The sequence below is a fragment of the Telopea speciosissima genome, chromosome 1, assembly GCF_018873765.1.
Source record: "Telopea speciosissima isolate NSW1024214 ecotype Mountain lineage chromosome 1, Tspe_v1, whole genome shotgun sequence".
Lineage (NCBI taxonomy): Eukaryota > Viridiplantae > Streptophyta > Magnoliopsida > Proteales > Proteaceae > Telopea > Telopea speciosissima.
In genome coordinates this window covers 61,045,075-61,065,233 of record NC_057916.1, presented here as the reverse complement: position 1 = coordinate 61,065,233, position 20,159 = coordinate 61,045,075, and the positions used below count along the sequence as shown (strand labels likewise).

The window sequence follows — 20,159 nt, the reverse complement described above, 5'->3', positions numbered from 1 at the left end:
GTAGGTCTATTGATTGAGCACTCCCAATCTCGGTCTCTACAGGCATTCACTGACACTGATTGGGCGGGTGATGGGTCCGATCGTAAATCTACCGGGGGCTTTGTTATTTTTCTTGGGCCCAACCTTGTCTCTTGGGTGTCTCGCAAGCAGCGCATAGTGGCGGGTTCCTCTACGGAGGCCGAGTATAAAGCTCTAGCCGATGCCTCAGCAAAACTGATATGGGTAGAGTCCTTGCTTACTGAACTTGGATACCCTCTTACTGGCCCTCCGATTCTGTGGTGTGACAATCTTGGTGCCGCATACTTGTCCGCGAATCCGGTATTTCATGCTCGTACGAGGCACGTTGAAGTAGATTTCCATTTTATCTGAGACCGGGTTGCCAAGAAGCACTTACAGGTTCAATTCATCTCATCTCAGGATCAAATCGCAGACACACTGACTAAACTGCTGGCCCATATCCGGTTTCAGAGTCTACGTGAGAAGCTGAAGATTCGGTTACCCGATTCTCCACCTTGAGGGGGTGTAATGAGAGAAAGATCACCTACCTTCCTTTCTCGATTATCATCAAATGTGATATACATGTGATATGGATCCATCCAGCTATGGCAAGTCTAGCAAATCGGTTATGGCTGAATATACTTGTACTATTTTTGTATCACCCAATATTGGGTTTCCTTTCCATAGAGATCGATCTAGAATTTTATAATGTAAATCTTGTATATATATCCCATTGGGATTATTCATAAATTCAAAGATATCATTCACTCTATTAGAGTGAAATCTCACTCCCCATATGAGGTGCTGAGCTAGAGTCGTAAGTATAAAGTTCTTTACAATCAGATTCCATCACAACGCGATCACACCATTCAGAGATTGCTTCTAACATTCCACCACGCAATGCCAATGGCTCACCCATTAAAACTGATTGAAAGCTTAATGGCTCAAAGATTGCCACCCAGACATGGCCATGATGATCTCTTATCATAAATCCAATACCTCCTTGCTGCCCATCTTTCTTCCAAGATGTGTCCAAGTTCAGCTTGTGAACTTGAAACGGAGGGGCTGCCCATTCTCTACGAACCTCAAATGAAGGAACTGGATTTATAGGTAAAGAAATTTTGTACACATACTTGTGATTGAAGAAGAAACTCATCGTAAGCCTTTTGAGCTGCTGAAATTACCTCAGGAGGAGTCCATCTTCTCTGGGAAAATATTAAATCATTTCTTTCTCTCCATATGTACCAAATAAGAAAGCTGCACAAGCCTATACACTCTCTGTTATGCTTCTTCTCCAAACGGTTGGAATAATCCCATCCTTGGATCAGATTGAATTGTAGCTTCCCATCTGAGAGCACTTTATGGGATAAAGGACTACCAAACCAAATTGCCTTTGCAAATGCACAATTAAGAAGAATGTGTATTGAGGTCTCATCCTTCTCCCCACAATATTGGCAAGTAGGGTCAACAAGGACATGACGCTTCAGAAGGCCTACTACAGTGGCAATACCATCAGCATAAGCCCGCCATAAGAAGTTCTTAATTTTGGGCAAGGTTGGGCACCTCCAAATCTTCGTCCATACCTCAGTTGGTGTATTCCTCTAGTCCCTAATACGAGATGAGTCAGGGAGGTCAAGGAGAGCACTCTCCCTTGCTTGAAATAGGTTGCACTGAAGGTGGTATGCCGACTTGACCTAGAACCTTCCATCTTATGATGCCCCCCACACTAAGCAATCATCATGAGGGAAGAGGGCTAGAGGAATTTTGAGAATCCTCTCTGCCTCAAAGGATGAAATAATCCTCGAAATAAGTCCACATTCCAGAGGCATGTTTCATCATCTATTAAATCTGAGACTAAATTCACCGAGTCCTCTGGTCTATGAGAAAGCTAGATATGAAATGTAGGTAAAGACAAGACCCAATTATCCTCCCAAATATTAATTGGGAGAATTGCCTAGATCTACTAGATAACAAAAAGATTTACAAAATTAATAGGTATTTATTATATTTTACAATCTCTAACTACATTGGTCAAAAGATTTACCAAATCCCCATATGAGTGAAAAAAGTCGAAGGAATACCCCAACATCATTTTCTCTCTTCTTCTTCTTTCTTCTCCTTTTTCTTCCATGAACGAAGCCAAAACCATTCCCTCCTCCCTCCCCTCCAACCCCGACCCACCCTCTCCATGCAAACCCGCCCCGCACCACCACCTCCAGCATCACTGCAACCCACCCCTCCCTTCCTGGCAAACCGCCCCACCATGCTCCCCTGCACCCCTACCCCCCTCGCTCCCCTACAAACTCACCCTGATGTTTATTACCGTTATATGGACTGAAACCTTGTACTTTTATGACAGTGAAAGACAAAAATGATTGGCTTGGTTGTTTAACATGGAATTCTCTTAGAGTCCTTTTACTACTCTTCTCCATTCTCCCAGTGTTAAAAATACTACCTAATCCTATTGAAAAACTTAGGAGCTCACAGTAAATTATTCAGCCATAAGTGATTTTATTAAGAAGGGCCCTCCACCTGTTTAAGATTAGGGCAATCACTACTAAAATTTACACTTCTTTTTGCTGCAAGAAATTTAGGTTAATGTAAAGGAGTGAGAGTAGTAACTCCGGACTCAGGAGTAAAGAAGGTGAAGGACAAATGGACAATGGCTCTCTGCAAGATCATATAGAAGTGGATTGACAGTGAAAGTTTATCTGAACAAATTGCAAGTGAAACGAGTAAATTTTTTTATAAAAACGAGTAAAATGATTCATGAAATATATTTCCTTTTCTTTTCCTTTGTTTTTACATTAATAAATCATCCACAAAAGAAGATGCGAATGAAAAATGGCTTATAGCAATGTAAAATAAGAGTTTTTTATACGATGGGAGAAACATCAATTAACTCCCCCAGCCTTCTCCCAGGACTTGAACGGACAATTAGAGGGTGGTGAAGTGGAGAATTCAAGGAAGGCTTAGACTCACCGAAAAGCATCACCCTAAGGATCAGCTAGATAATGAACGAACCTCGAATATGGAAATCGTAACCCAAACGCAAACAATGAGATCTGCAGAGAGAGAGAGAATGGGTGGCACAGGTTTGCAAGGGAGGGAAGGGGTAGGGAGGAGGAGGAAGGGAGAGCGTGGCGGTGGTGGTGGTGTGGGGTTGTTGGGGAGGGGGAGGGGGAGGGGGAGGGGGAGTGATTGATTGCAACGGTGTTGGAAGAAGAAGAGAGAGAATGAAGTTGGGGATATTTTAGGTTATGTTTTTTTAACTTTTTTATTCATATGGGAATTGGGTAAATCTTTTGAAAATTATAACTTGTAATTATAAAATATAATTGGGGAAAGTTTTCATACACGGTCATGTAAGCATGCACGGTCATGTTCCCTCTCACATTGGAAAAGTCATAAACCCCCACCCATTAATTAATACCTTGAACTCCCATCCTCTCACATATACCGCTTACACAGCTGTGTTTGCCTTTTTCTATTTAGTAGATCTAAGAAATTCTCCCATATTAATTTTATTCCCCTTTCCCAGCTTTCATAATTGACCAGCTTAGGGAAATTAAGAAATCTTTATTTAGGAAGAGCCTTCGTAAATGTGCCCCAGTCCATTCTTACAATATTATTGCTCTCATTACTTGAATTTATGTCTTGGGATTCGATACCAAGACATAATTGATAATTCACATTGGGATTCGATCCCAAGACCAAATTGATAATTCACAATCCAATGTCCTTACTGCTGGGTTAATCTCCACTTTCACACGCTTAATTAAAATCCACATTAGTCAATGTAAAGTTATAAAGGTGCTTACTTTACTTTGATGTACGTAGCATATAATCCACATGTAAAACTTCATGTACAAGCATTCGTTCAATTGCCCTTTAAGCCACAATAGGATTTAGAATATTTCCACTTGAGCTCTATGGCTCTTTAATACTGATATAACCTTGGTTTAGCGTGTTCTTATAAAAAATAAATAAGAAAAAATAAACTCTATCTGAGAGCATAGTTCATGCGCTTAGATATAGGATGTCGCAAAATAATTGACCTGACCCCATGAAAAACAAAAATCCCGCACCATTTGAAATTTCCTCCCAGCTCCATAGGTCCCGCGTTGGCGCATGGACGGTCTTCCTCGACAGAAAACTCTGCACACGCTCCTAAATAAATAATACTTTGGCGTACTATACAGCAGGTTAGGTGAAGGTTGGAAATTTGACAAGCTATGTGACTCGTCAACAACTTCATAAGCAATAGGGGATAATAACAAGGACATAATACCTGAAAAAATTTAATTGAGAAGGAGAACATGAGGTGCACGCTCTCCATCTTCTTCTCCCTCTCCATGGCACTAATTCTCTTCCGACACCAGACCACCACAGCCATGGCTGCCGTGGATATCATCCAAGAAACCTGCCAAATGAGTGCAGAGAGATCACCTGTCTTGAGCTACGACTTTTGTGTGTCTTCTCTACAAGTAATCCCTCTGAGTTACACTGCAAGTCTCCCAGAACTTGCCGTCATCTCTGTGAAGTTAGCTCTAGTTAACGCCACCGCCACGCTTTGGAAAACCCAAAAGCTTTTAGAGATTGAAGCTTCTGATCCAAAGATCATGGCGTGCTTAAAAGACTGTCAAGAACTCTACTCCGATGCAGTCCCTACGCTTGAGAACTCTATCACAACCTTGAACAGTAAAGATTACAGGTCAGGTAATGTATTTATTAGCGCAGCCATGGATGCAGCAACGACGTGTGAAGATGGGTTTGAGGTATCTCCATTGACAAAGCAGAACTACGACTTCTTTCAGTTGTGTGATATTGCTCTTGTCATCACCCGTTTGATTCCATCTGAGCTGCCATTTTTGTTGCCTATGTATTCTTAGATTTTTAGATGGTTGGGATTGCATTATTTCTTAAAATTTTCTGTTTTATTTATTTTATTGAATTCTTGATTATATCAAGAAAGTGAAATTAATGTTTTTTTCTTTTTCTTTTTCATTTTTTTTTTTTTTTGGTTTTTTTTTTAAGGGGGTGGGGATCTAGCTTTCCCCCAGCCATGGCGGTAGGTGGAGGATCAGCCCAGTCAAAACGGGGGGATTTGATCAATTCATGGGGGTTGCCTGTAAAATGACCTTAACACCCCTGTTTTGGCTGGACTGAATCCTCCACCTCCCGCCACGGTTGAAGACCATAGCTTTCCTCCGACCCTGGCGGGAGGTAGAGGGTCCAGCCCAGCCAAAATAGGGGATTTAGTCATTTCATAGGGGGGTTGAATGTGAAATGACCCTAATACCCCTATTTTGGCTGAGCTGGATCCTCCACCTCCTGCCACAATTGTAGGAAAGCAGAATTTGGGGAGGGGGTGGGAAGGATTGGTAAGTGAAATTAATATTATTTAGGGTAAAATACATGTACCCCCTGTAATGCACCCAATATTCCTCGTACCCCCCTAAGCTTCTGATAAGTCCACGTACCACCCCTCAATATTCCACGTACCACTCTTACTTTACCCCCTAAAGCCATTTAAGTCCAAAATACTACAAAATGACCAAACTATCCTTTCTTCTATCTTTTGTAAAATTTAAAAAGACCTAATTACTCTGACCTATTTGCTAAAATTGAAAAAACCAAAATACCCTCATCTTCCCCAAATCATCATCTTCTTTTACCATGTAGATACCCACCACCACCATTTCGATTCGAACTCAATCGGTTCACTTTTCAGATCCGGTTGATAAGACCAAACTGTAATCTCTTCTCATCTTATCGCAATATCTGCTTGAAGGACTTTTCTTACGCGCTCGATCTCTTTCTCTCTCTCTGCAAATTTCTTTGCGGAGAAGACTTCTCCATTTGAGTTTTCTTTTTCTACTTCAGACCCCTTCGAAAGCGGAAAGCCCACTTTCTTGTCAGGTATTGATGTTCTTCAGAAAAGCCTCCTGTTTTTTTCTCATTGATTCTTGTTTTAATTTGAAAATGTTATCACATGAATTTTAGGTTTTAAAATGAATATTACTTAAAATTATTTAATTTGAGAACGGGTTTCATGGTTCTGTCCTATTGAGCAGCTGTCCTACTGATGGAAGAAGGTTTTTCTGTTAGGAATTTCTGGAGTCTTCACAAATGGTAAGCGTTTGGTGTTTCTATAATTTGGGGTTCCTCTATCTGATTTTAGGGTTTGTTTAGCTGTATTTTTTATCTATCTCTTGACTAATACTCTTTGTTTTCATTATGGTTCGGTTTGATTGCAAGGGGATTTAAAGGAAAGGGAAAGGAAAATTTTCAAACTTAAAAAAATAAAATTTGTAATCATTACCCCATGTAATTGTATAAACTATTTTAATTTCTTATCATATATAGTAAATATACATTTTACATGTAATATTTATTTTATATTTTAAACCACAGAAAATTGGACTCAAAGTAAAGTAGAATTTAATAATCAAATATGAAATGATTTGGAGTTATTGATATTGTCACATGGTGTCACATGGGGTGATGATTATAAAAATTTATTTTTTAAATATGAAAATTTTCCTTCCCTTCCTTTTAATTCCCCTTGCAACTAAACGGAGCCTATATATTTTTTGGTTGAGGGTTGGAACCTTTATATTTTGTGAAGAGCAAGTAATTTGTTGATATTTATAAGGTTCAGACATCAACCCTTCAAGTAGGTGACCGTTCTAAAGCGTTGGTGGTGGTGGATATCTACATGGTAAAAGAAAATGATGATTTGGGAAAGATGAGGGTATTTTGATCTTTTCAAATTTTAGCAAATAGGTCAAGACAATTAGGACTTTTCAAATTTTAAAAAAATTAGAAAAAAAAATAATTTGATCATTTTTTAATATTTTGGATTTAAATGACTTTAGGGGCTAAAGTAGGAATCGTACATGAAATATTGAAGACTCATACGTGGACTTATCGGAATACAAGGAATATTGGGTGCATTAAAAGGGATAAGTGTATTTTACCCTATTATTTAATGCATGTAAATCATGCACAGATTATTTGTCAGAAGTCTGGGTCACCTCCTCATACGTGAAAAGTAACAACTAGATTTCGGGACGACACAACGCTCTTCTTTTTTTTGGTAAATCACTCAATGCTCTTTCGCTTTCTACAAATGTCATCATGAAGCCTTCATGTATTATCAAGCCTTGGAGTTTTCAATTATTGGTAGTCAGGTGAAGATTATTCTTGAATCAGACAATGACATGTCATTGTCTGAATCATCATGAGACCCTAGTTAAAGCCTGGCCTTTATGGATTCGGCTCCTGTCCTGCCGTGGCGGGAGCTGGGTCGTCCAGCACCCCACAGATCTTGCCACGTGGACAGGAGTCAATCGAACGGTTTTTGCTTCTCTTTGCCTTACTTTAACCCATTTGTAATATTCGTCCTCTCTCACCCTGTTTAACCCGACCCGTTTAGTTTTAGAATTTTAAAAACCTAAACGAAGTAAAACCCCTTTCGTCTCCCACTTTTCGTTCTTCCCTCTCTATTTTCTCCGTCTAACCTCGCGACAAACCCTAGCCAGCGGCGACACCTCATCTCTCTGCGACGAACGGGGGCGAACGACGGCGAGCGACAAACGGCAGCGAGCGATGAACGGCATCGACTGACCTCGCGATGTGGAGAAGGGTTCATCCAATCACCGTCAGTCCCAAGAGAGAGAGAGGTGGAGGTGGTGGTGGTGGTGGTGGTGGGGAGGGGAGGAGTTTTCCTCCAGCCGTGGAGAAGGGTTCACATCCAATCACCGTCAGTCCCACGGTCAAGGAAGTCCTTCACCGTGGGTGAAGGGAAACTGAGTTCTATAAATCCTCTCGTTTCAATGGCAGGGTGAGATAGAGTGAGCGAGAGAACAGGAGGAAGTTCCTTCACCCTGGTGTAGTAGTGTTTCATTCCTTGGTGTTCACCATGGCAGCTTGGGTTAGCGGGGAGAGCAGGAGTAAGCGAGTAAGTGTGCTGCTATTCCTCATATCCTTTTACTTGATGGCTCTGATCCCCTTCTCATGTTCTGCTGCTGGGATGCCCAATTCCCGTCAAAAGCTCGAAATTCAGAACCACTTGAAACGCCTCAACAAGCCCGCCGTTGAAAGCATTAAGGTTCTCTCGCGCTTTTTCATTTTATGTTCATTAATGAGTGGAAAATCCAATCTTTTCGGCTTATGAGTGCTGAGGATTATTAGATTTTTCTTGTACATTTCAATTCTGTGTTTCAATTCGGTGGTGACAGAGCCCAGATGGAGATATCATTGATTGCGTCCATGCTTCTAATCAACCTACATTCGACCATCCTTCTCTCAAAAACCATACAATTCAGGTTCTTCTCTGTTTCTGCTCTCCTCAACTTCTGGTCTTGGTTGCTATACTTGATATTTATTTATTTATTTTTTCCTGGGTTTTTCAGATGAGACCTAGTTTTCATCCAGAAGGGCTTTTCGACAAAAACAAAACCACTAACAAGTCCGAACAAAGTTCAAACTCCATTACTCAGTTGTGGCACTTGAGTGGAAGATGCCCTGAAGGAACCATACCCATCAGAAGAACAACCAAAGATGATATTCTAAGAGAGATGAGGTGTCGCCGCTGGCTAGGGTTCGTCGCGAGGTTGGACGGAGAAAATAGGGAGGGAAGAACGAAAAGTGGGAGACGAAAGGGGTTTTACTTCGTTTAGGTTTCTAAAATTCCAAAACTAAACGGGTCGGGTTAAACCGGGTGAGAGAGGACGAATATTATAAATGGGTTAAAGTAAGGCAAAGAGAAGCAAAAACCGTTCGATTGTCTCCTGTCCACGTGGCAAGATCTGTGGGGGTGCTGGACGATCCAGCTCCCGCCACGGCAGGATGGGAGCCGAATCCGGCCTTTATGTACTGTCGAGCCTTGGATTTTTCAATTATTGGGTAGTAAGGTGAAGCTTATTCACCATGATCGAGACCCTACTTGAAGCCTTCATGTATTATCAAGCTTTGGATTTTTCAATTATAGGTAGTAAGGTGAAGTTTATTCTTGAATCAAACAATAAAGATATTGTCTCCTGTTTACAAAAAAGATTTACTATTTTCTCACTCAGTTTGAGAGTTATTTTAGAGGACATCATGCAACTTTCAAGTTATTTTGATACTTGTATTTTCAACTTTGTTTTAAGAGAGAATATATAAAAGCTTGACTGACTTTCTAGCAAGGAGACCCCTATTAATGACATCATACATCTTTCAAATTATTACGTTATCCTTAATAAAATTTCAACCCAAAAAACAAAAATGTTATCCTTAATAAAATGGTTCTTACAAAAAAGGTAGTAAGGTGAAGCTTGATGAGTGGACTCATGCTTAAATTACTATCCTGAATGTGAAGTCGTTAACATTGGGTTGCTGGAAAAGAGTTGGTTCAGATTAAAAGTCCAACTTATATTTGTTGGAAATCAACCCCTAATTAAAGGTGGTAACACCATTGCTCCATGGCTATTTTTCTTGTTACCGCCTGTGTATGTACCTTTTAATAGTAAATTTTTGTATCGTAAAATCGATCACTTTGGTAGCAAATATTAAGGTTATAAATATGATTTAATGTATTAAAAAGAACTAGGAAATGGAGACTTTTTATGGTGGTTTTCTGTCGCTACCAATGATTTTTAATATATTTAAAAATACAACAAATAAGGACTTTTCTTGGCAATTAATTACCACCGCTAAATGAAATGAAAAACATAATATTTAAAAATACATCAAATAAAGATTTTTCGCCAATAAATGTTTAAAAAAAAAAAAAAAACCCCACTACCCATGTGCCTCTGTCTATATTACTCCTCACATGCGAACCGGTTCTTATTGTCTCTCTCTTCCTTTCCTTTTATATATATATATTTTATTGCATTTATTTATTTATTTTTTTCACAATTTTATTTCTAATGTTTTTTATTTTTTATTAATTTTTTTTTTTCCTTTTCTTTTGCGAACAGAAAAGGCAACCACACCTACCCCTCTCCTAAAGATGTTGAATTTTTATCCTCTCAATTACACTGTCCGTACTTGATGTCAAGTTCATCTAATAGAGGGAGATGGACTGACGTCAAGTACGGGCAATGTAATGAGAGGATAAAGATCTTTGGAAAAAGTATGGTGCTACATTTGTAGTACTAACTAGCAAGCTGTTAAGGAAATGGAATAATTCACTTCCTTTGGGTTCATAAATATCCTCCTAGATTTTAGTATTTTTTAAAATATCTTTTAAGATCCATTTCAGCAATGGAAAATTTCATCCTCTTGCAACCCGCCCCAACCCTATCCATCAACCAACTAAGCACGCCGCTTCAAAGGGCTGCATATATCACTCCTTGGCGTGGTGCAAGACCTTACCCCTACCCGAGCGGGTAAGGCGATCATTCCGCCGCCTCATTAGTGCACCGCTCGATCCTTACAGCAAACACGTGAGGATCACGATCCCCTATCCATCACCCCACCCTCCCCGTCATCACCGCGTTCTATTATTGCACAAATGGCTGATGAATCTATGTGAGGTTCTTGCGAATAAATCCATGAGAAGCATTAGTTATGTTATGGATCTCGAGATCTCAGCGTTGGATTTGTTCTTTCGAGGTCTGAAATGGTGGAATGGAGGACCGAGGAAGATAGGGATGGGCATGCTGCATGCATGCTTTGCTTTACACAGTTATCTGTCCTTTTCAGTAGGTTACAACTTCGATCTCCATCATAGCTGAATAAAAGCCCAATAAAGACAACCGGAACAAGTCTACCTGGTTTGTTAACTAATAATGTTTCACTTCAAGGCAGCTGGAACAAATCTCCGCTAACTTAGTCAGATTAATAATTTCAGCTAGTTCATGCTCTCATGCTAGAGCTAAGTTCAATCTCAATTCAATCAATCTCCTTAAATTTACAATTCTGTAATCTCTGCAATGCTAGTAAATCAACAATGTTTCACACTTAATGGCCGTCAATCAAAGCGGTTGTCATTAATTATTGGCAATCTATTTGGCAGCGTTTGGTGGTATTGTAGAGATGTGGTTGATACAAAAGTGTTGTGATTGTTGGATTGTGTCCATCAAATTTGGATAATTTTGGAATAAAAAAATTCTAATTTTAATATTATTGTATGAATTTATTTATAGGCTTATTAGTTTGTTCCATGGGTCTTCATCTAAAACGGTTCTCAACTAGGGATAGCACCAGACATTCTGTTCATATGATCATTATATTATATGTCACTAGAAAAGTTGTTTTCAGAGCATAAATCTAAGTATACATTATTTGTGTGAATAGAAAAGAATCTGAGACAAATTTTCACATCTATTACTGTCTGTCGTATTAAGGAGAGATGTTCAATATGGAATCCACTACCCTAAATTGAGAAATATCAAGTAGAGAGAATGCATGTGATCAATCAGACTAGACTTTAGATCCAGTGACAATTTTGTAAATGATTTACAAAATTTATTTTTTATTTATTAAACATATTTCTTTTCTTTTTTTTTGTAGAAATTATTATTATTAAAAATATTAGTAATCTCATTTGTTTTGTCCGATTATAATCTCATGATGCATAAACCCCAAGTACTCTCTCTCCTATCCATAAATGTGGGGCCCACACCTATTCAGATGTGTATTAGACCCTGGGTGAGGTGTTGGTGCAAAGCCCAAGCCTTGGGCCAAGCACATGTGCAAGCACAGGGCCTATACAGCATTGTTGTATTCTCTGGGCGATGCACTGGGCAATTGGCCCAAAGGCCCAGAGAATCGCCCAAAGTGGCCGAAAACAGTATTTTACACTCCAGACATGTGGGGACCACCCATACAGACCATGAACACCCCTAGGGGGTAGATGGGAATTTTAGAAATCATAACCCACCCCTAGAATCATGTGGACCCCACCTGAGCAGCTAAAATGGCTCAGAATTCAGTTAAAAATGCATTTTGGAGGAAGGGGACCCAATGCCAAATAGACCCCACTGGGGCCAACACTATAAATAGAGGAGGGGGAAGTATACATTTTGTTTACTGCCCCAACTAAAACAGAAATGGAAAGAAAGAGAGAAAGGGAAAGGAGAGGAAGAATAAGAGGAAAGAGGAGGAGGAGACCAGAGCTGCCTACTTGCACCCTGTCTCTGCAACACTTCAATCCTCAGGTAACCATCTTCATCTTCATTGCTGCTGTCTTCAGTACCTCTCTGTTGATCTCTGCTCTGTTGCTAGTGTTCCTGGCTAGTAAAGCGCAGGACACCTTGGACTTGCCTTGGGTGCATCGATCTCGACATGCAAAGCTATTGCATGTAAGATCTAAGCATTTTATATATGATTTTATTGCCGATATACACTGGATCAAACCGCTCTGTCAGATCGCATCTCTGCCTTGCACCCAAAACAGGCGATCCTGGGCATGGATTAGTACATGCAAGCGGATCCTTGCTTAGCTTAGTGTAGGAATAGCATCCTACCATGAAAGTAGACATAAAACTACCCTTGCATGCAGCCTAAACCAAGGCTTTGAGCTGGAGCACAGCCTGAGCTGACAGAACAGCTCCTGGTTTCCAAATGGGTGAAATGAGCCCAAAACCCTTGGAACCATTGGATCATACACTAAATATGGTCCATGACCATCATACATGCATCCATGATCGATGCCATGGCTACCCATGTAGCAAAATCCAAGTGTTTAGCTCAAAACTTGTCCCAAATAGGCTCTGGGCGATGCACTGGGCGATTGGCCCAATCACCCAGTGAAACGCCCAAAGATGTATTTTGAGCTGAATTGTTGTCCAGTCTCTGTGGGCCTTCACCAGTGGGCTATGTACTATTTGTGGAGGTGATAAATGATCAAAATACCCCTCTTCACATCTGTTTAATGATGTCCACACCTTGGGTACCCAAGTGGGCCCCACAGGGCCAGGTAACCATGTCAGGGATGGTCCAGCTGAACTGTTGGCCTAGGTATTGTTTTATAGGACTATCTAGACCGTGTACAAATTGACCATATTGCTATGTACCAAATCAGATTTGATTCTACATCTCTGGATGATGCACCAGGATATGGACCCGAAAGCCCAGTGCAAGACCTGGAGAATTCCAATTTTCGAGTAACACCAGACTAAACACCGAGTCAGACTAGTGAGCCTAGACCAACACTAGGTCATCAAAACAGCTTTGAATATAAATTGACACACATTTTTTATTTAATAAAATAGGAATTGATCTTGTGCTCGAGGTGCACAGCCAGACACCGGCCGGAACTGAACCAGTAGGATCAAATCAAGGTGAGTGAAATTACACCGTATATGTAAATGTAATATAACTAATATGCTGAAATGAATTATAGTATAATAATATTATGTTGTTCACTTATTTCATAAGTTTTGAAATCTGAAACAAAGATATGTTGACTACTGAAATCTGTGAATGAACATTAAATGTTGTATGTGAATTGTTAGACTAAATGTCGTAGCCGGCTTGGAAATGAGGCTTGTGGTAGCCTGTAGAATGGGATGCAATTGACACCACTCGATTCATATGATGCCATATAGATGCATTGGGTTAGAGATTCATCACCCGTGCTACGCACCTTTGCCAACAGGGGTTAAGGTGTTGGATGCCTATAAGAGTGGCCATATGAAAGAAAAAAAAAAAGAAAAGAAAGAAATGTTATTGCACCGAAAAGGTGATTATGGGCTATAAGCTAGAAAATAAATCTGATATGAGAAAAAGGATGGAAACCTCACAGGTTAATCCCAGAGGGTTGGTCGGGCTGACCTTGGTGACTGATGCGAAAGCTGATTGGTCCTCTCTGACAACTCAATGGGTGAATCACGGGAAGCGGTTAAAAGCCCGCACCAGGGATACATGTATTGAGGATTATAGTAGCATTAACCCACCTTAGTTGTGATGTTAGGTGGCTAATAAATAAAATGAACTGCACCTCATGTAGGACTCATATGGTTGTGATTGCATGTGCATGCATGGTGATGTATTTCATTCACGGGCTCGGTGGAGCTCACACTCTGTTATATATGTTTTTCTGTTAGATGATCCTATAGGTGGATGTTACTGTGGCAGGGAGACTTATCACCTGGAGGCGAGCTCTGGTGGTTATGATTGTATTGGTATGGACCCGAATGGAGGTCATACTGTTGATGTGAGTGTTTTTTGTGACGGCTGAGGATGACCTGTGAAGGGTGTTGCTGACTTGCTGCTGACTCTTTTGTCTTTGGGACTCTATTTGTTTTTGTCGGAGTTCTTCCCCGTTTTATTTTACAGCTTTCTTTTTGGGGCTCGGGTTACCTTGCCCTGTTTATATTCTTTTGTTTAAGAGCTGTATATGGTAGAGGTAGGTATTGCTGATGCTTTGGGAGTGAGAGAGGGAAAGAACAAACATAGTATTATATATATTTTCTTTTCCTGTACTACTACTCTTTCTAAATGTTTTAATGTAAATATAGCCTTCCGCAGCACTCTGAGTTTTACATTATGTATTATGGTGGATATGTGTGTCTATGAATGGATTAACTGCTTCTAGATCCGTGGGATTTGACGGATTGCTACAGTGCAATTTGGGTCACCTACCTAATCCTCCCAGAGGGTGGTTTGGGGTGTGACATATAGAGTTCGGAGTTTCTTGGAGTTAGCTGGATACTACCGGAGGTTCATAGAGGGGTTTTCCAGTATTGCCTAGGACTAGCATAGGGCATAGACAGTATGGGCATAGTCAATAAGATGCAAGTCGTCTCATTTCCTGCACACCAGGATGGACTACTCATTAGATAGACTGGCTAAGCTGTATCTGGATGAGATAGTCATATTACATGGCGTACCCATTTCCATTGTTCAGACAGAGATCCCAGACTCACTTCATGTTTCTGGCAGAGTTTTATAGAGGGAGAAGGGTACACAACTCAATTTTAGCTTAGCATTCCATCCAAAGACAGATGGTCAGATAGAGAGGATTATAAATTTTAGAGGACATGGTGAGGCATGTAGCATGGACCTGAAGGGTAGTTAGGATGAGAATTTACCTTTGGTGGAGTTTGCCTACAATAATAGTTATGAGGCCACCGCTGGTATGGCACCCTATGAGGCCCTCTATGGTCGAGGGTGCAAACCCCCTGTGTGTTGGGATGAGGTAGGCAAGAGGACACTGCTAGCACCAGAGATGTTGTAGGAGGATATGAGTTCCAGATACCCCAAGCTTTTTGATGAATAGGTATTAGATGAGGCACACAAGGATTGGGCGCTATACTTTCCTTTGCTCTCATTTGTGATAGGTATGTCTATGAACAAGAGTAATTTGCCTCAGATTGTACCAAACTGGTATCAGAGCTTGGGAATGGACCAACGAGTGGAGAAATTGAAGTTTGATGTTGGCTCTCTCATGAGTGGGAAACAATAGATATTTAACAAATCATTGATCTTTTCTAGCAGTTACCTATGAGAGAGGCAGGGGAAAATTTTTGTTGTTCCTACAAGAGGTATTGGTAGAAGAATTGGCTCTAACGGTGCACCATCGTACATATGTATCCATCGCTCTTTCATGCCCAAGTTTTGTCAAGTTAGATTTTCAATGCTACAAATGGTGGCAAAGATATAACTAGTTAGGTGTGTGGCGCCAAGCAATTCTTCCATTTTCACGATACTCCATAAGATAATTAGGTGGAGTCAGCATTTTTTTCATCTTAAGGGAGAGGTGTACTTAGGGTACCAGTTACTTTGATAGGAGATGAAAACTGTATCATGATCAATTTTTTTTGCTCCAGTCTTCACTCTCGATTTGTTCCCTCATAGTTTCAAGAATTTTATCTAAGGTGGGCCCACTACCACATGGTTGATAGGTTAGCTGTTTTGTAGATTGCTTAAAACATAGCATAAAGTTAAATATTAGCCATACAACTATATTTCTTATCAGCTACAATCAGATTGGCTCAGCTGTTTGAGCTCGTAATTTATCTCAGAGTCAAGCAATGCTTCTATAGATTCCAATCGGAAGTGACATGAACCCTAGAAATTGGAATCAGGAAAAATAAACAAAGATTTTCAAAATCTGACTCTTTTAGAGCTTTTGATTCAATAAACTTGGGAATCTTGCAACAAGAGGTAAATTCCATTGATTTTCTGCTATTTAACTAATCAAAAGAATAAAATAACAAAAAATATATGACCAAAGATGAATCCAAGGCAATAGATGGTTCACAAAATCTCATGAATCTGGATCAGGTGCCACTAATTCTGATTCGAATCAAGCAATTCACCGGATCCAAGTCTAATAATGTAAACCATGGCATCAACCCTTCCTAGACATTTGTGTGCAAGCAAGGAAGTGAAATCAAATCATTACAAAAGTAAAAATTTGTGTAATCATAATCTCACATGATGGCATAAACCTTATTTTTTTGGTAATAGATGATATAAGTAACTTCTTTTTTTTGTGTGGTAATTATGGTATAAGTAACTTCAGAACTTATTAAAATTAAATTTCACTATGGTTTGCAATTAAATTTCTTTAATTTGAAAAGTAAAATACATTTTGCATTTAAAAAATATATATACCAAATATAACAAGAGTTTCAGATAAATTATACAATCATGATTATAGAAGTTTCACTTTCAGGTAAAATTTTCCATTAAACAATCATGATTACAGAATTTTTCCTTTTGAAATCCTTTTCTTTTCAAAAGTGATTTTACTTCCCTTCACTTGCTACAAAATAGCCATAAGACTCATGTGGAGAAACTAAGGGGTTGTTTGTTTGACAGGGACTTAGGTGGGGTGGGAGAATTGGGGTGGGAAAGTGCTGATGTGGCACTTCAAAATCTCACCCAAAAGCTAGGGTAATGAACTCACAAAAGCTCAGAGAACAACATTAAATGCTTTGCCTGCTGACATGACACTTGAGAATCCCACCCTATTCAAGACCTTTATTTGCTCCATTTCCTGGGCAGGTCCATTTCCCCAAGTTCCTCTATTAGAGGGGGCAAAAATGACCACCCTAACCCTCCCCGGGTGGGATCCATCCCCCTCTATTAGAGGAACTTGGGGAAATGGAGCGGGCAGGAAATGGAGCAAATAAAAATACCCCTGTTCATGGGAAAAGTAAAAACCCCACCCCTATTCTCCAACCCACTACATTGTGAGACCTAGTCCTACAACATTTCCACCCCATCCTCCATGTCAAACAAACGGCCTCTAATAGTTTAACCCTTTACTACTTTTTTTGTTTGGGTAGAATAACCCTTTATACTTAGTAATCCAAAATGAGAAATGAATAAAATAAAGGGGGTACAAAAGCTGCTTGCCGGTACATAATCTGTGTATACAAGAAGCAAGGTTTTTTTTTTTTAGTAGAAAAGAGGCTATTTATTCATGTGCGCCCAACGCCAAACAAAGGAAATCGAAATACATAACATAGATAGAGGACATGATAAACACAAGGAATGGATACATAATATCCAAAACCAAGGAGTGGAAATTGACCCGGTCTCACATGCCATTGACTGGGTCATCCAGGCTAGGGTTTGGTTCACAAACACTTCCCTAGAGAATAAGCTGTAAACACAGCTAAGTTTTGGTGCATGCACTATCATACCAAGAAATGGGTCCTCATATGTGCCGAAAAGAACAAATCCACATTACCCACCCGTGCCGACATACTGCCACAGCCTACTTTCAAACAGACATGCCTATCTAGATCGACACAAACTCAGATCAAACCACAAGCCTGTGGCTGTACAACATGAAGGCCCGAATGAATTGCTTTCAGGGCGGCTCGATCAGTCAAAGAAGCAGAAAAATATAGGTAGCTAGTTTGAGTTCTGACAAGTTGATCAGAGCATGTGAGTGTTTTAATAGTTGGCTCTTTATTAGAAGTTGCCGCCATTTCGGGAAATGGCCAATGCCACGGTTGGACTTTGTTCCCTTCCTTCTTTCCCATATTCCATCATTTGATTCGATACATTTCTATCATCTACGTATTGGAGAGAACGAGCTCATGATCGAAGATGAAGATCCAAGAGGATTCGTACTGCGCCACAGAACGAGATAGCTAACTGACTCCATAGGAAGAGAACGAAGAACCAGAGCCTACGGGTGATCTAGCTATGCTTGCTTGCTAACTTTTGAGATTTTGATTCCAGTGGGGACTGCTATGATCATTGTAGCTGCGGTGAAGTAGGAAAGCGTATCAACATCTTTCGGAGCAGCTTTCAGTGGCCCACCGCGTACTGGGGAGATTGGCAAGAGTACGGAGTAGGCCATGAAGCAATTAAAGGAGATGAAGCACTGGTTGGTATCTAAACCAAATAAGGTTGTGTTTTCCTTATTTGGTTTAAAGTTGGGGCTTTCGAGGACTTTAAGCGCACTTAGGCTTGTGTAATTTTCTGTACAAGGTTCTAAATGAATTGCTTCTAGGTTTAGCTTGCTGCTCCCTAAGATCATGGCTAACCAAGAAAAAGAAAGAAATATTGAACCTAGTACAGAAGAGAGTTTCTAAGAACCTTAAAGAATCATAGGCATAGAGGGCGCTAGCTAGGAATAGATTCCGGCTAAGGCTTAATTGTCTTAGGCTTATAGGTACTAGGCATTTGTCCTTTATTTATTCCACAAATCAAAGGGAGGGGGGGGAGTGGGTTCCAACGTCCCAAGCCGGCTGAATAGTGAAAAGGCCTCCTTATTCCGTCTTTCATTCTTAGGGGAACAAGGCCTAGATTGCTTAGCCTCTGGCTACCCGAGAGTGAAGAACGAATTTCTTTGTGGAGAAGCGGATTAAAAAGGGACTTTGAGCATATAGCAATATTTTTGGAAAAACATAAAGGAATCCGAATAATCTATTTCCATAATTTGTCACGATTCAATGGTATTATTTTAATGAAATATTTTACTACTCAAGGGTTAAAGTATCATATCAAACCTCTATTAAGGAACCATCAATTATATAAATTATCTGTGTATCTTAGAAATCCCCTCTTCTCCTATGGGTTTTGGGAAAAACCCTACTCCCCTGGCTAATGAATGGTGAAAAAAATGACTTCCCATAGGAAATAAAATCCAGCTTCTCCAATTCTCTAGGAAGAAGAAAAGTTTGTCCCTCTTTTCTTCACTTGCACATCACCGGTGCATCGAGACAAGGTTTTTGTGAAAAACTAACTCACTCAGCTCGCCTCTGTTGATCTACCACTGGCGCCCCTGCCCCACCACATGAATTCTTCTGTGCCCTTCTCCTAGGGAGGAGGTTGAAGTAAAAGCGGATGAAAGCTTGGTGACTCAGTCGAAACCAGGGCACTCTAGGAAAAATTGGATAAGTTAGAACATGCCTTCAAGAATGTGAAGGGAGTAGAGGTGCAGAGCTCAATTTTGAGGGCATGTGCTTTTTCCCAAAAGCCCAGTTACCAAAAGACTTCCGTTGGAAATCAGAGAAATTTGATCGGAATGGAAATCCCAACTTCGGAAGTAAGCACTATGTTTGCTCATATACGAAATTGAGATACGCAATTGGGATTGCTGAACCAATGCTAGCGGGATGTGAGCTTACCTCTGCCCCTCACCTCCTGTGCTTAAAATCAACTATGCTCCCATATCATCGACTCTTTTCACCCAAAGTGAAAATCTCCTGGTAGATCCAGATAAGAAGATTGAGGTTTTCAAGCCCTCCCAGGATAGCCCCTTCCATCAATTCTGCGACCGTCCAAGAGTAATGTCCTCCTTCTCTAAAAGGGGCTTCACCAGATTGGCAATTGCCTTTTTTTAGATAGAAAATGGAACCAATCTCTAATGAATTAATTGGTGGTCTCTTTATAAATCCAAAAAGTTCTAAGATAGAAAGTCGTCAAGCTAGTAACGCTACGAGTTAGCCTAAAGCTAGTTGTTCAGCCGTTCAGCTAGCAACGCTTTGAAAAAGCACACGAGGCTTTGGAAAAGTGTAGTTGTTCAGCAGATGTCAAGCTTGAAAGCTGTCTGTGAAGCGGCCCCTTTTGAGAACCCTCGTTTCTGTTAGTACCGGTGTTGGTAATACGTACACGAAGAATGGGTGACTCTTCTCCCTCTCTCTATCCAACGAAGCAGGGTATTTGATTAGCCGACCTACACTAGCTTTCTCAACCCTAGGACCATGATCTAAATGGTGGTAGGGCGGATAGTACCTGTGACTGGTTGGAAT

At 40.3% G+C, this 20,159-nt stretch overlaps 2 protein-coding genes across 2 annotated transcripts; both read left to right on the top strand.

Annotated features, from left to right (window-relative positions):
• Positions 1–4,387: 4,387 nt before the first annotated feature.
• Positions 4,388–4,958, top strand: LOC122642751 (putative invertase inhibitor). Its single transcript, XM_043836333.1, has one exon. The coding sequence runs from the start codon at positions 4,392–4,394 to the stop codon at positions 4,887–4,889; it is 498 nt and encodes a 165-aa protein (XP_043692268.1). The 5' UTR covers positions 4,388–4,391; the 3' UTR covers positions 4,890–4,958.
• A 2,966-nt stretch (positions 4,959–7,924) lies between these two features.
• On the top strand, positions 7,925–18,421 carry LOC122652259. Its single transcript, XM_043845954.1, has 5 exons — positions 7,925–8,113; positions 8,244–8,330; positions 8,418–8,605; positions 18,142–18,289; positions 18,416–18,421. Exons 1-5 carry the CDS (start codon positions 7,925–7,927, stop codon positions 18,419–18,421), a joined length of 618 nt encoding a protein of 205 aa, XP_043701889.1.
• Positions 18,422–20,159: the final 1,738 nt, after the last annotated feature.

Bases quoted from the DNA above. Each gene is read 5' to 3' on its own strand.
- LOC122642751 (XM_043836333.1), top strand. From the start codon at position 4,392: ATGGCTGCCGTGGATATCATCCAAGAAACCTGCCAAATGAGTGCAGAG.
- LOC122652259 (XM_043845954.1), top strand. From the start codon at position 7,925: ATGGCAGCTTGGGTTAGCGGGGAGAGCAGGAGTAAGCGAGTAAGTGTG. The intron at 8,331-8,417 runs GTTCTTCTCTGT...TGGGTTTTTCAG, and splicing joins TCAAAAACCATACAATTCAG to ATGAGACCTAGTTTTCATCC. The intron at 8,606-18,141 runs GTTCGTCGCGAG...TTTTGATTCCAG, and splicing joins AGGTGTCGCCGCTGGCTAGG to TGGGGACTGCTATGATCATT.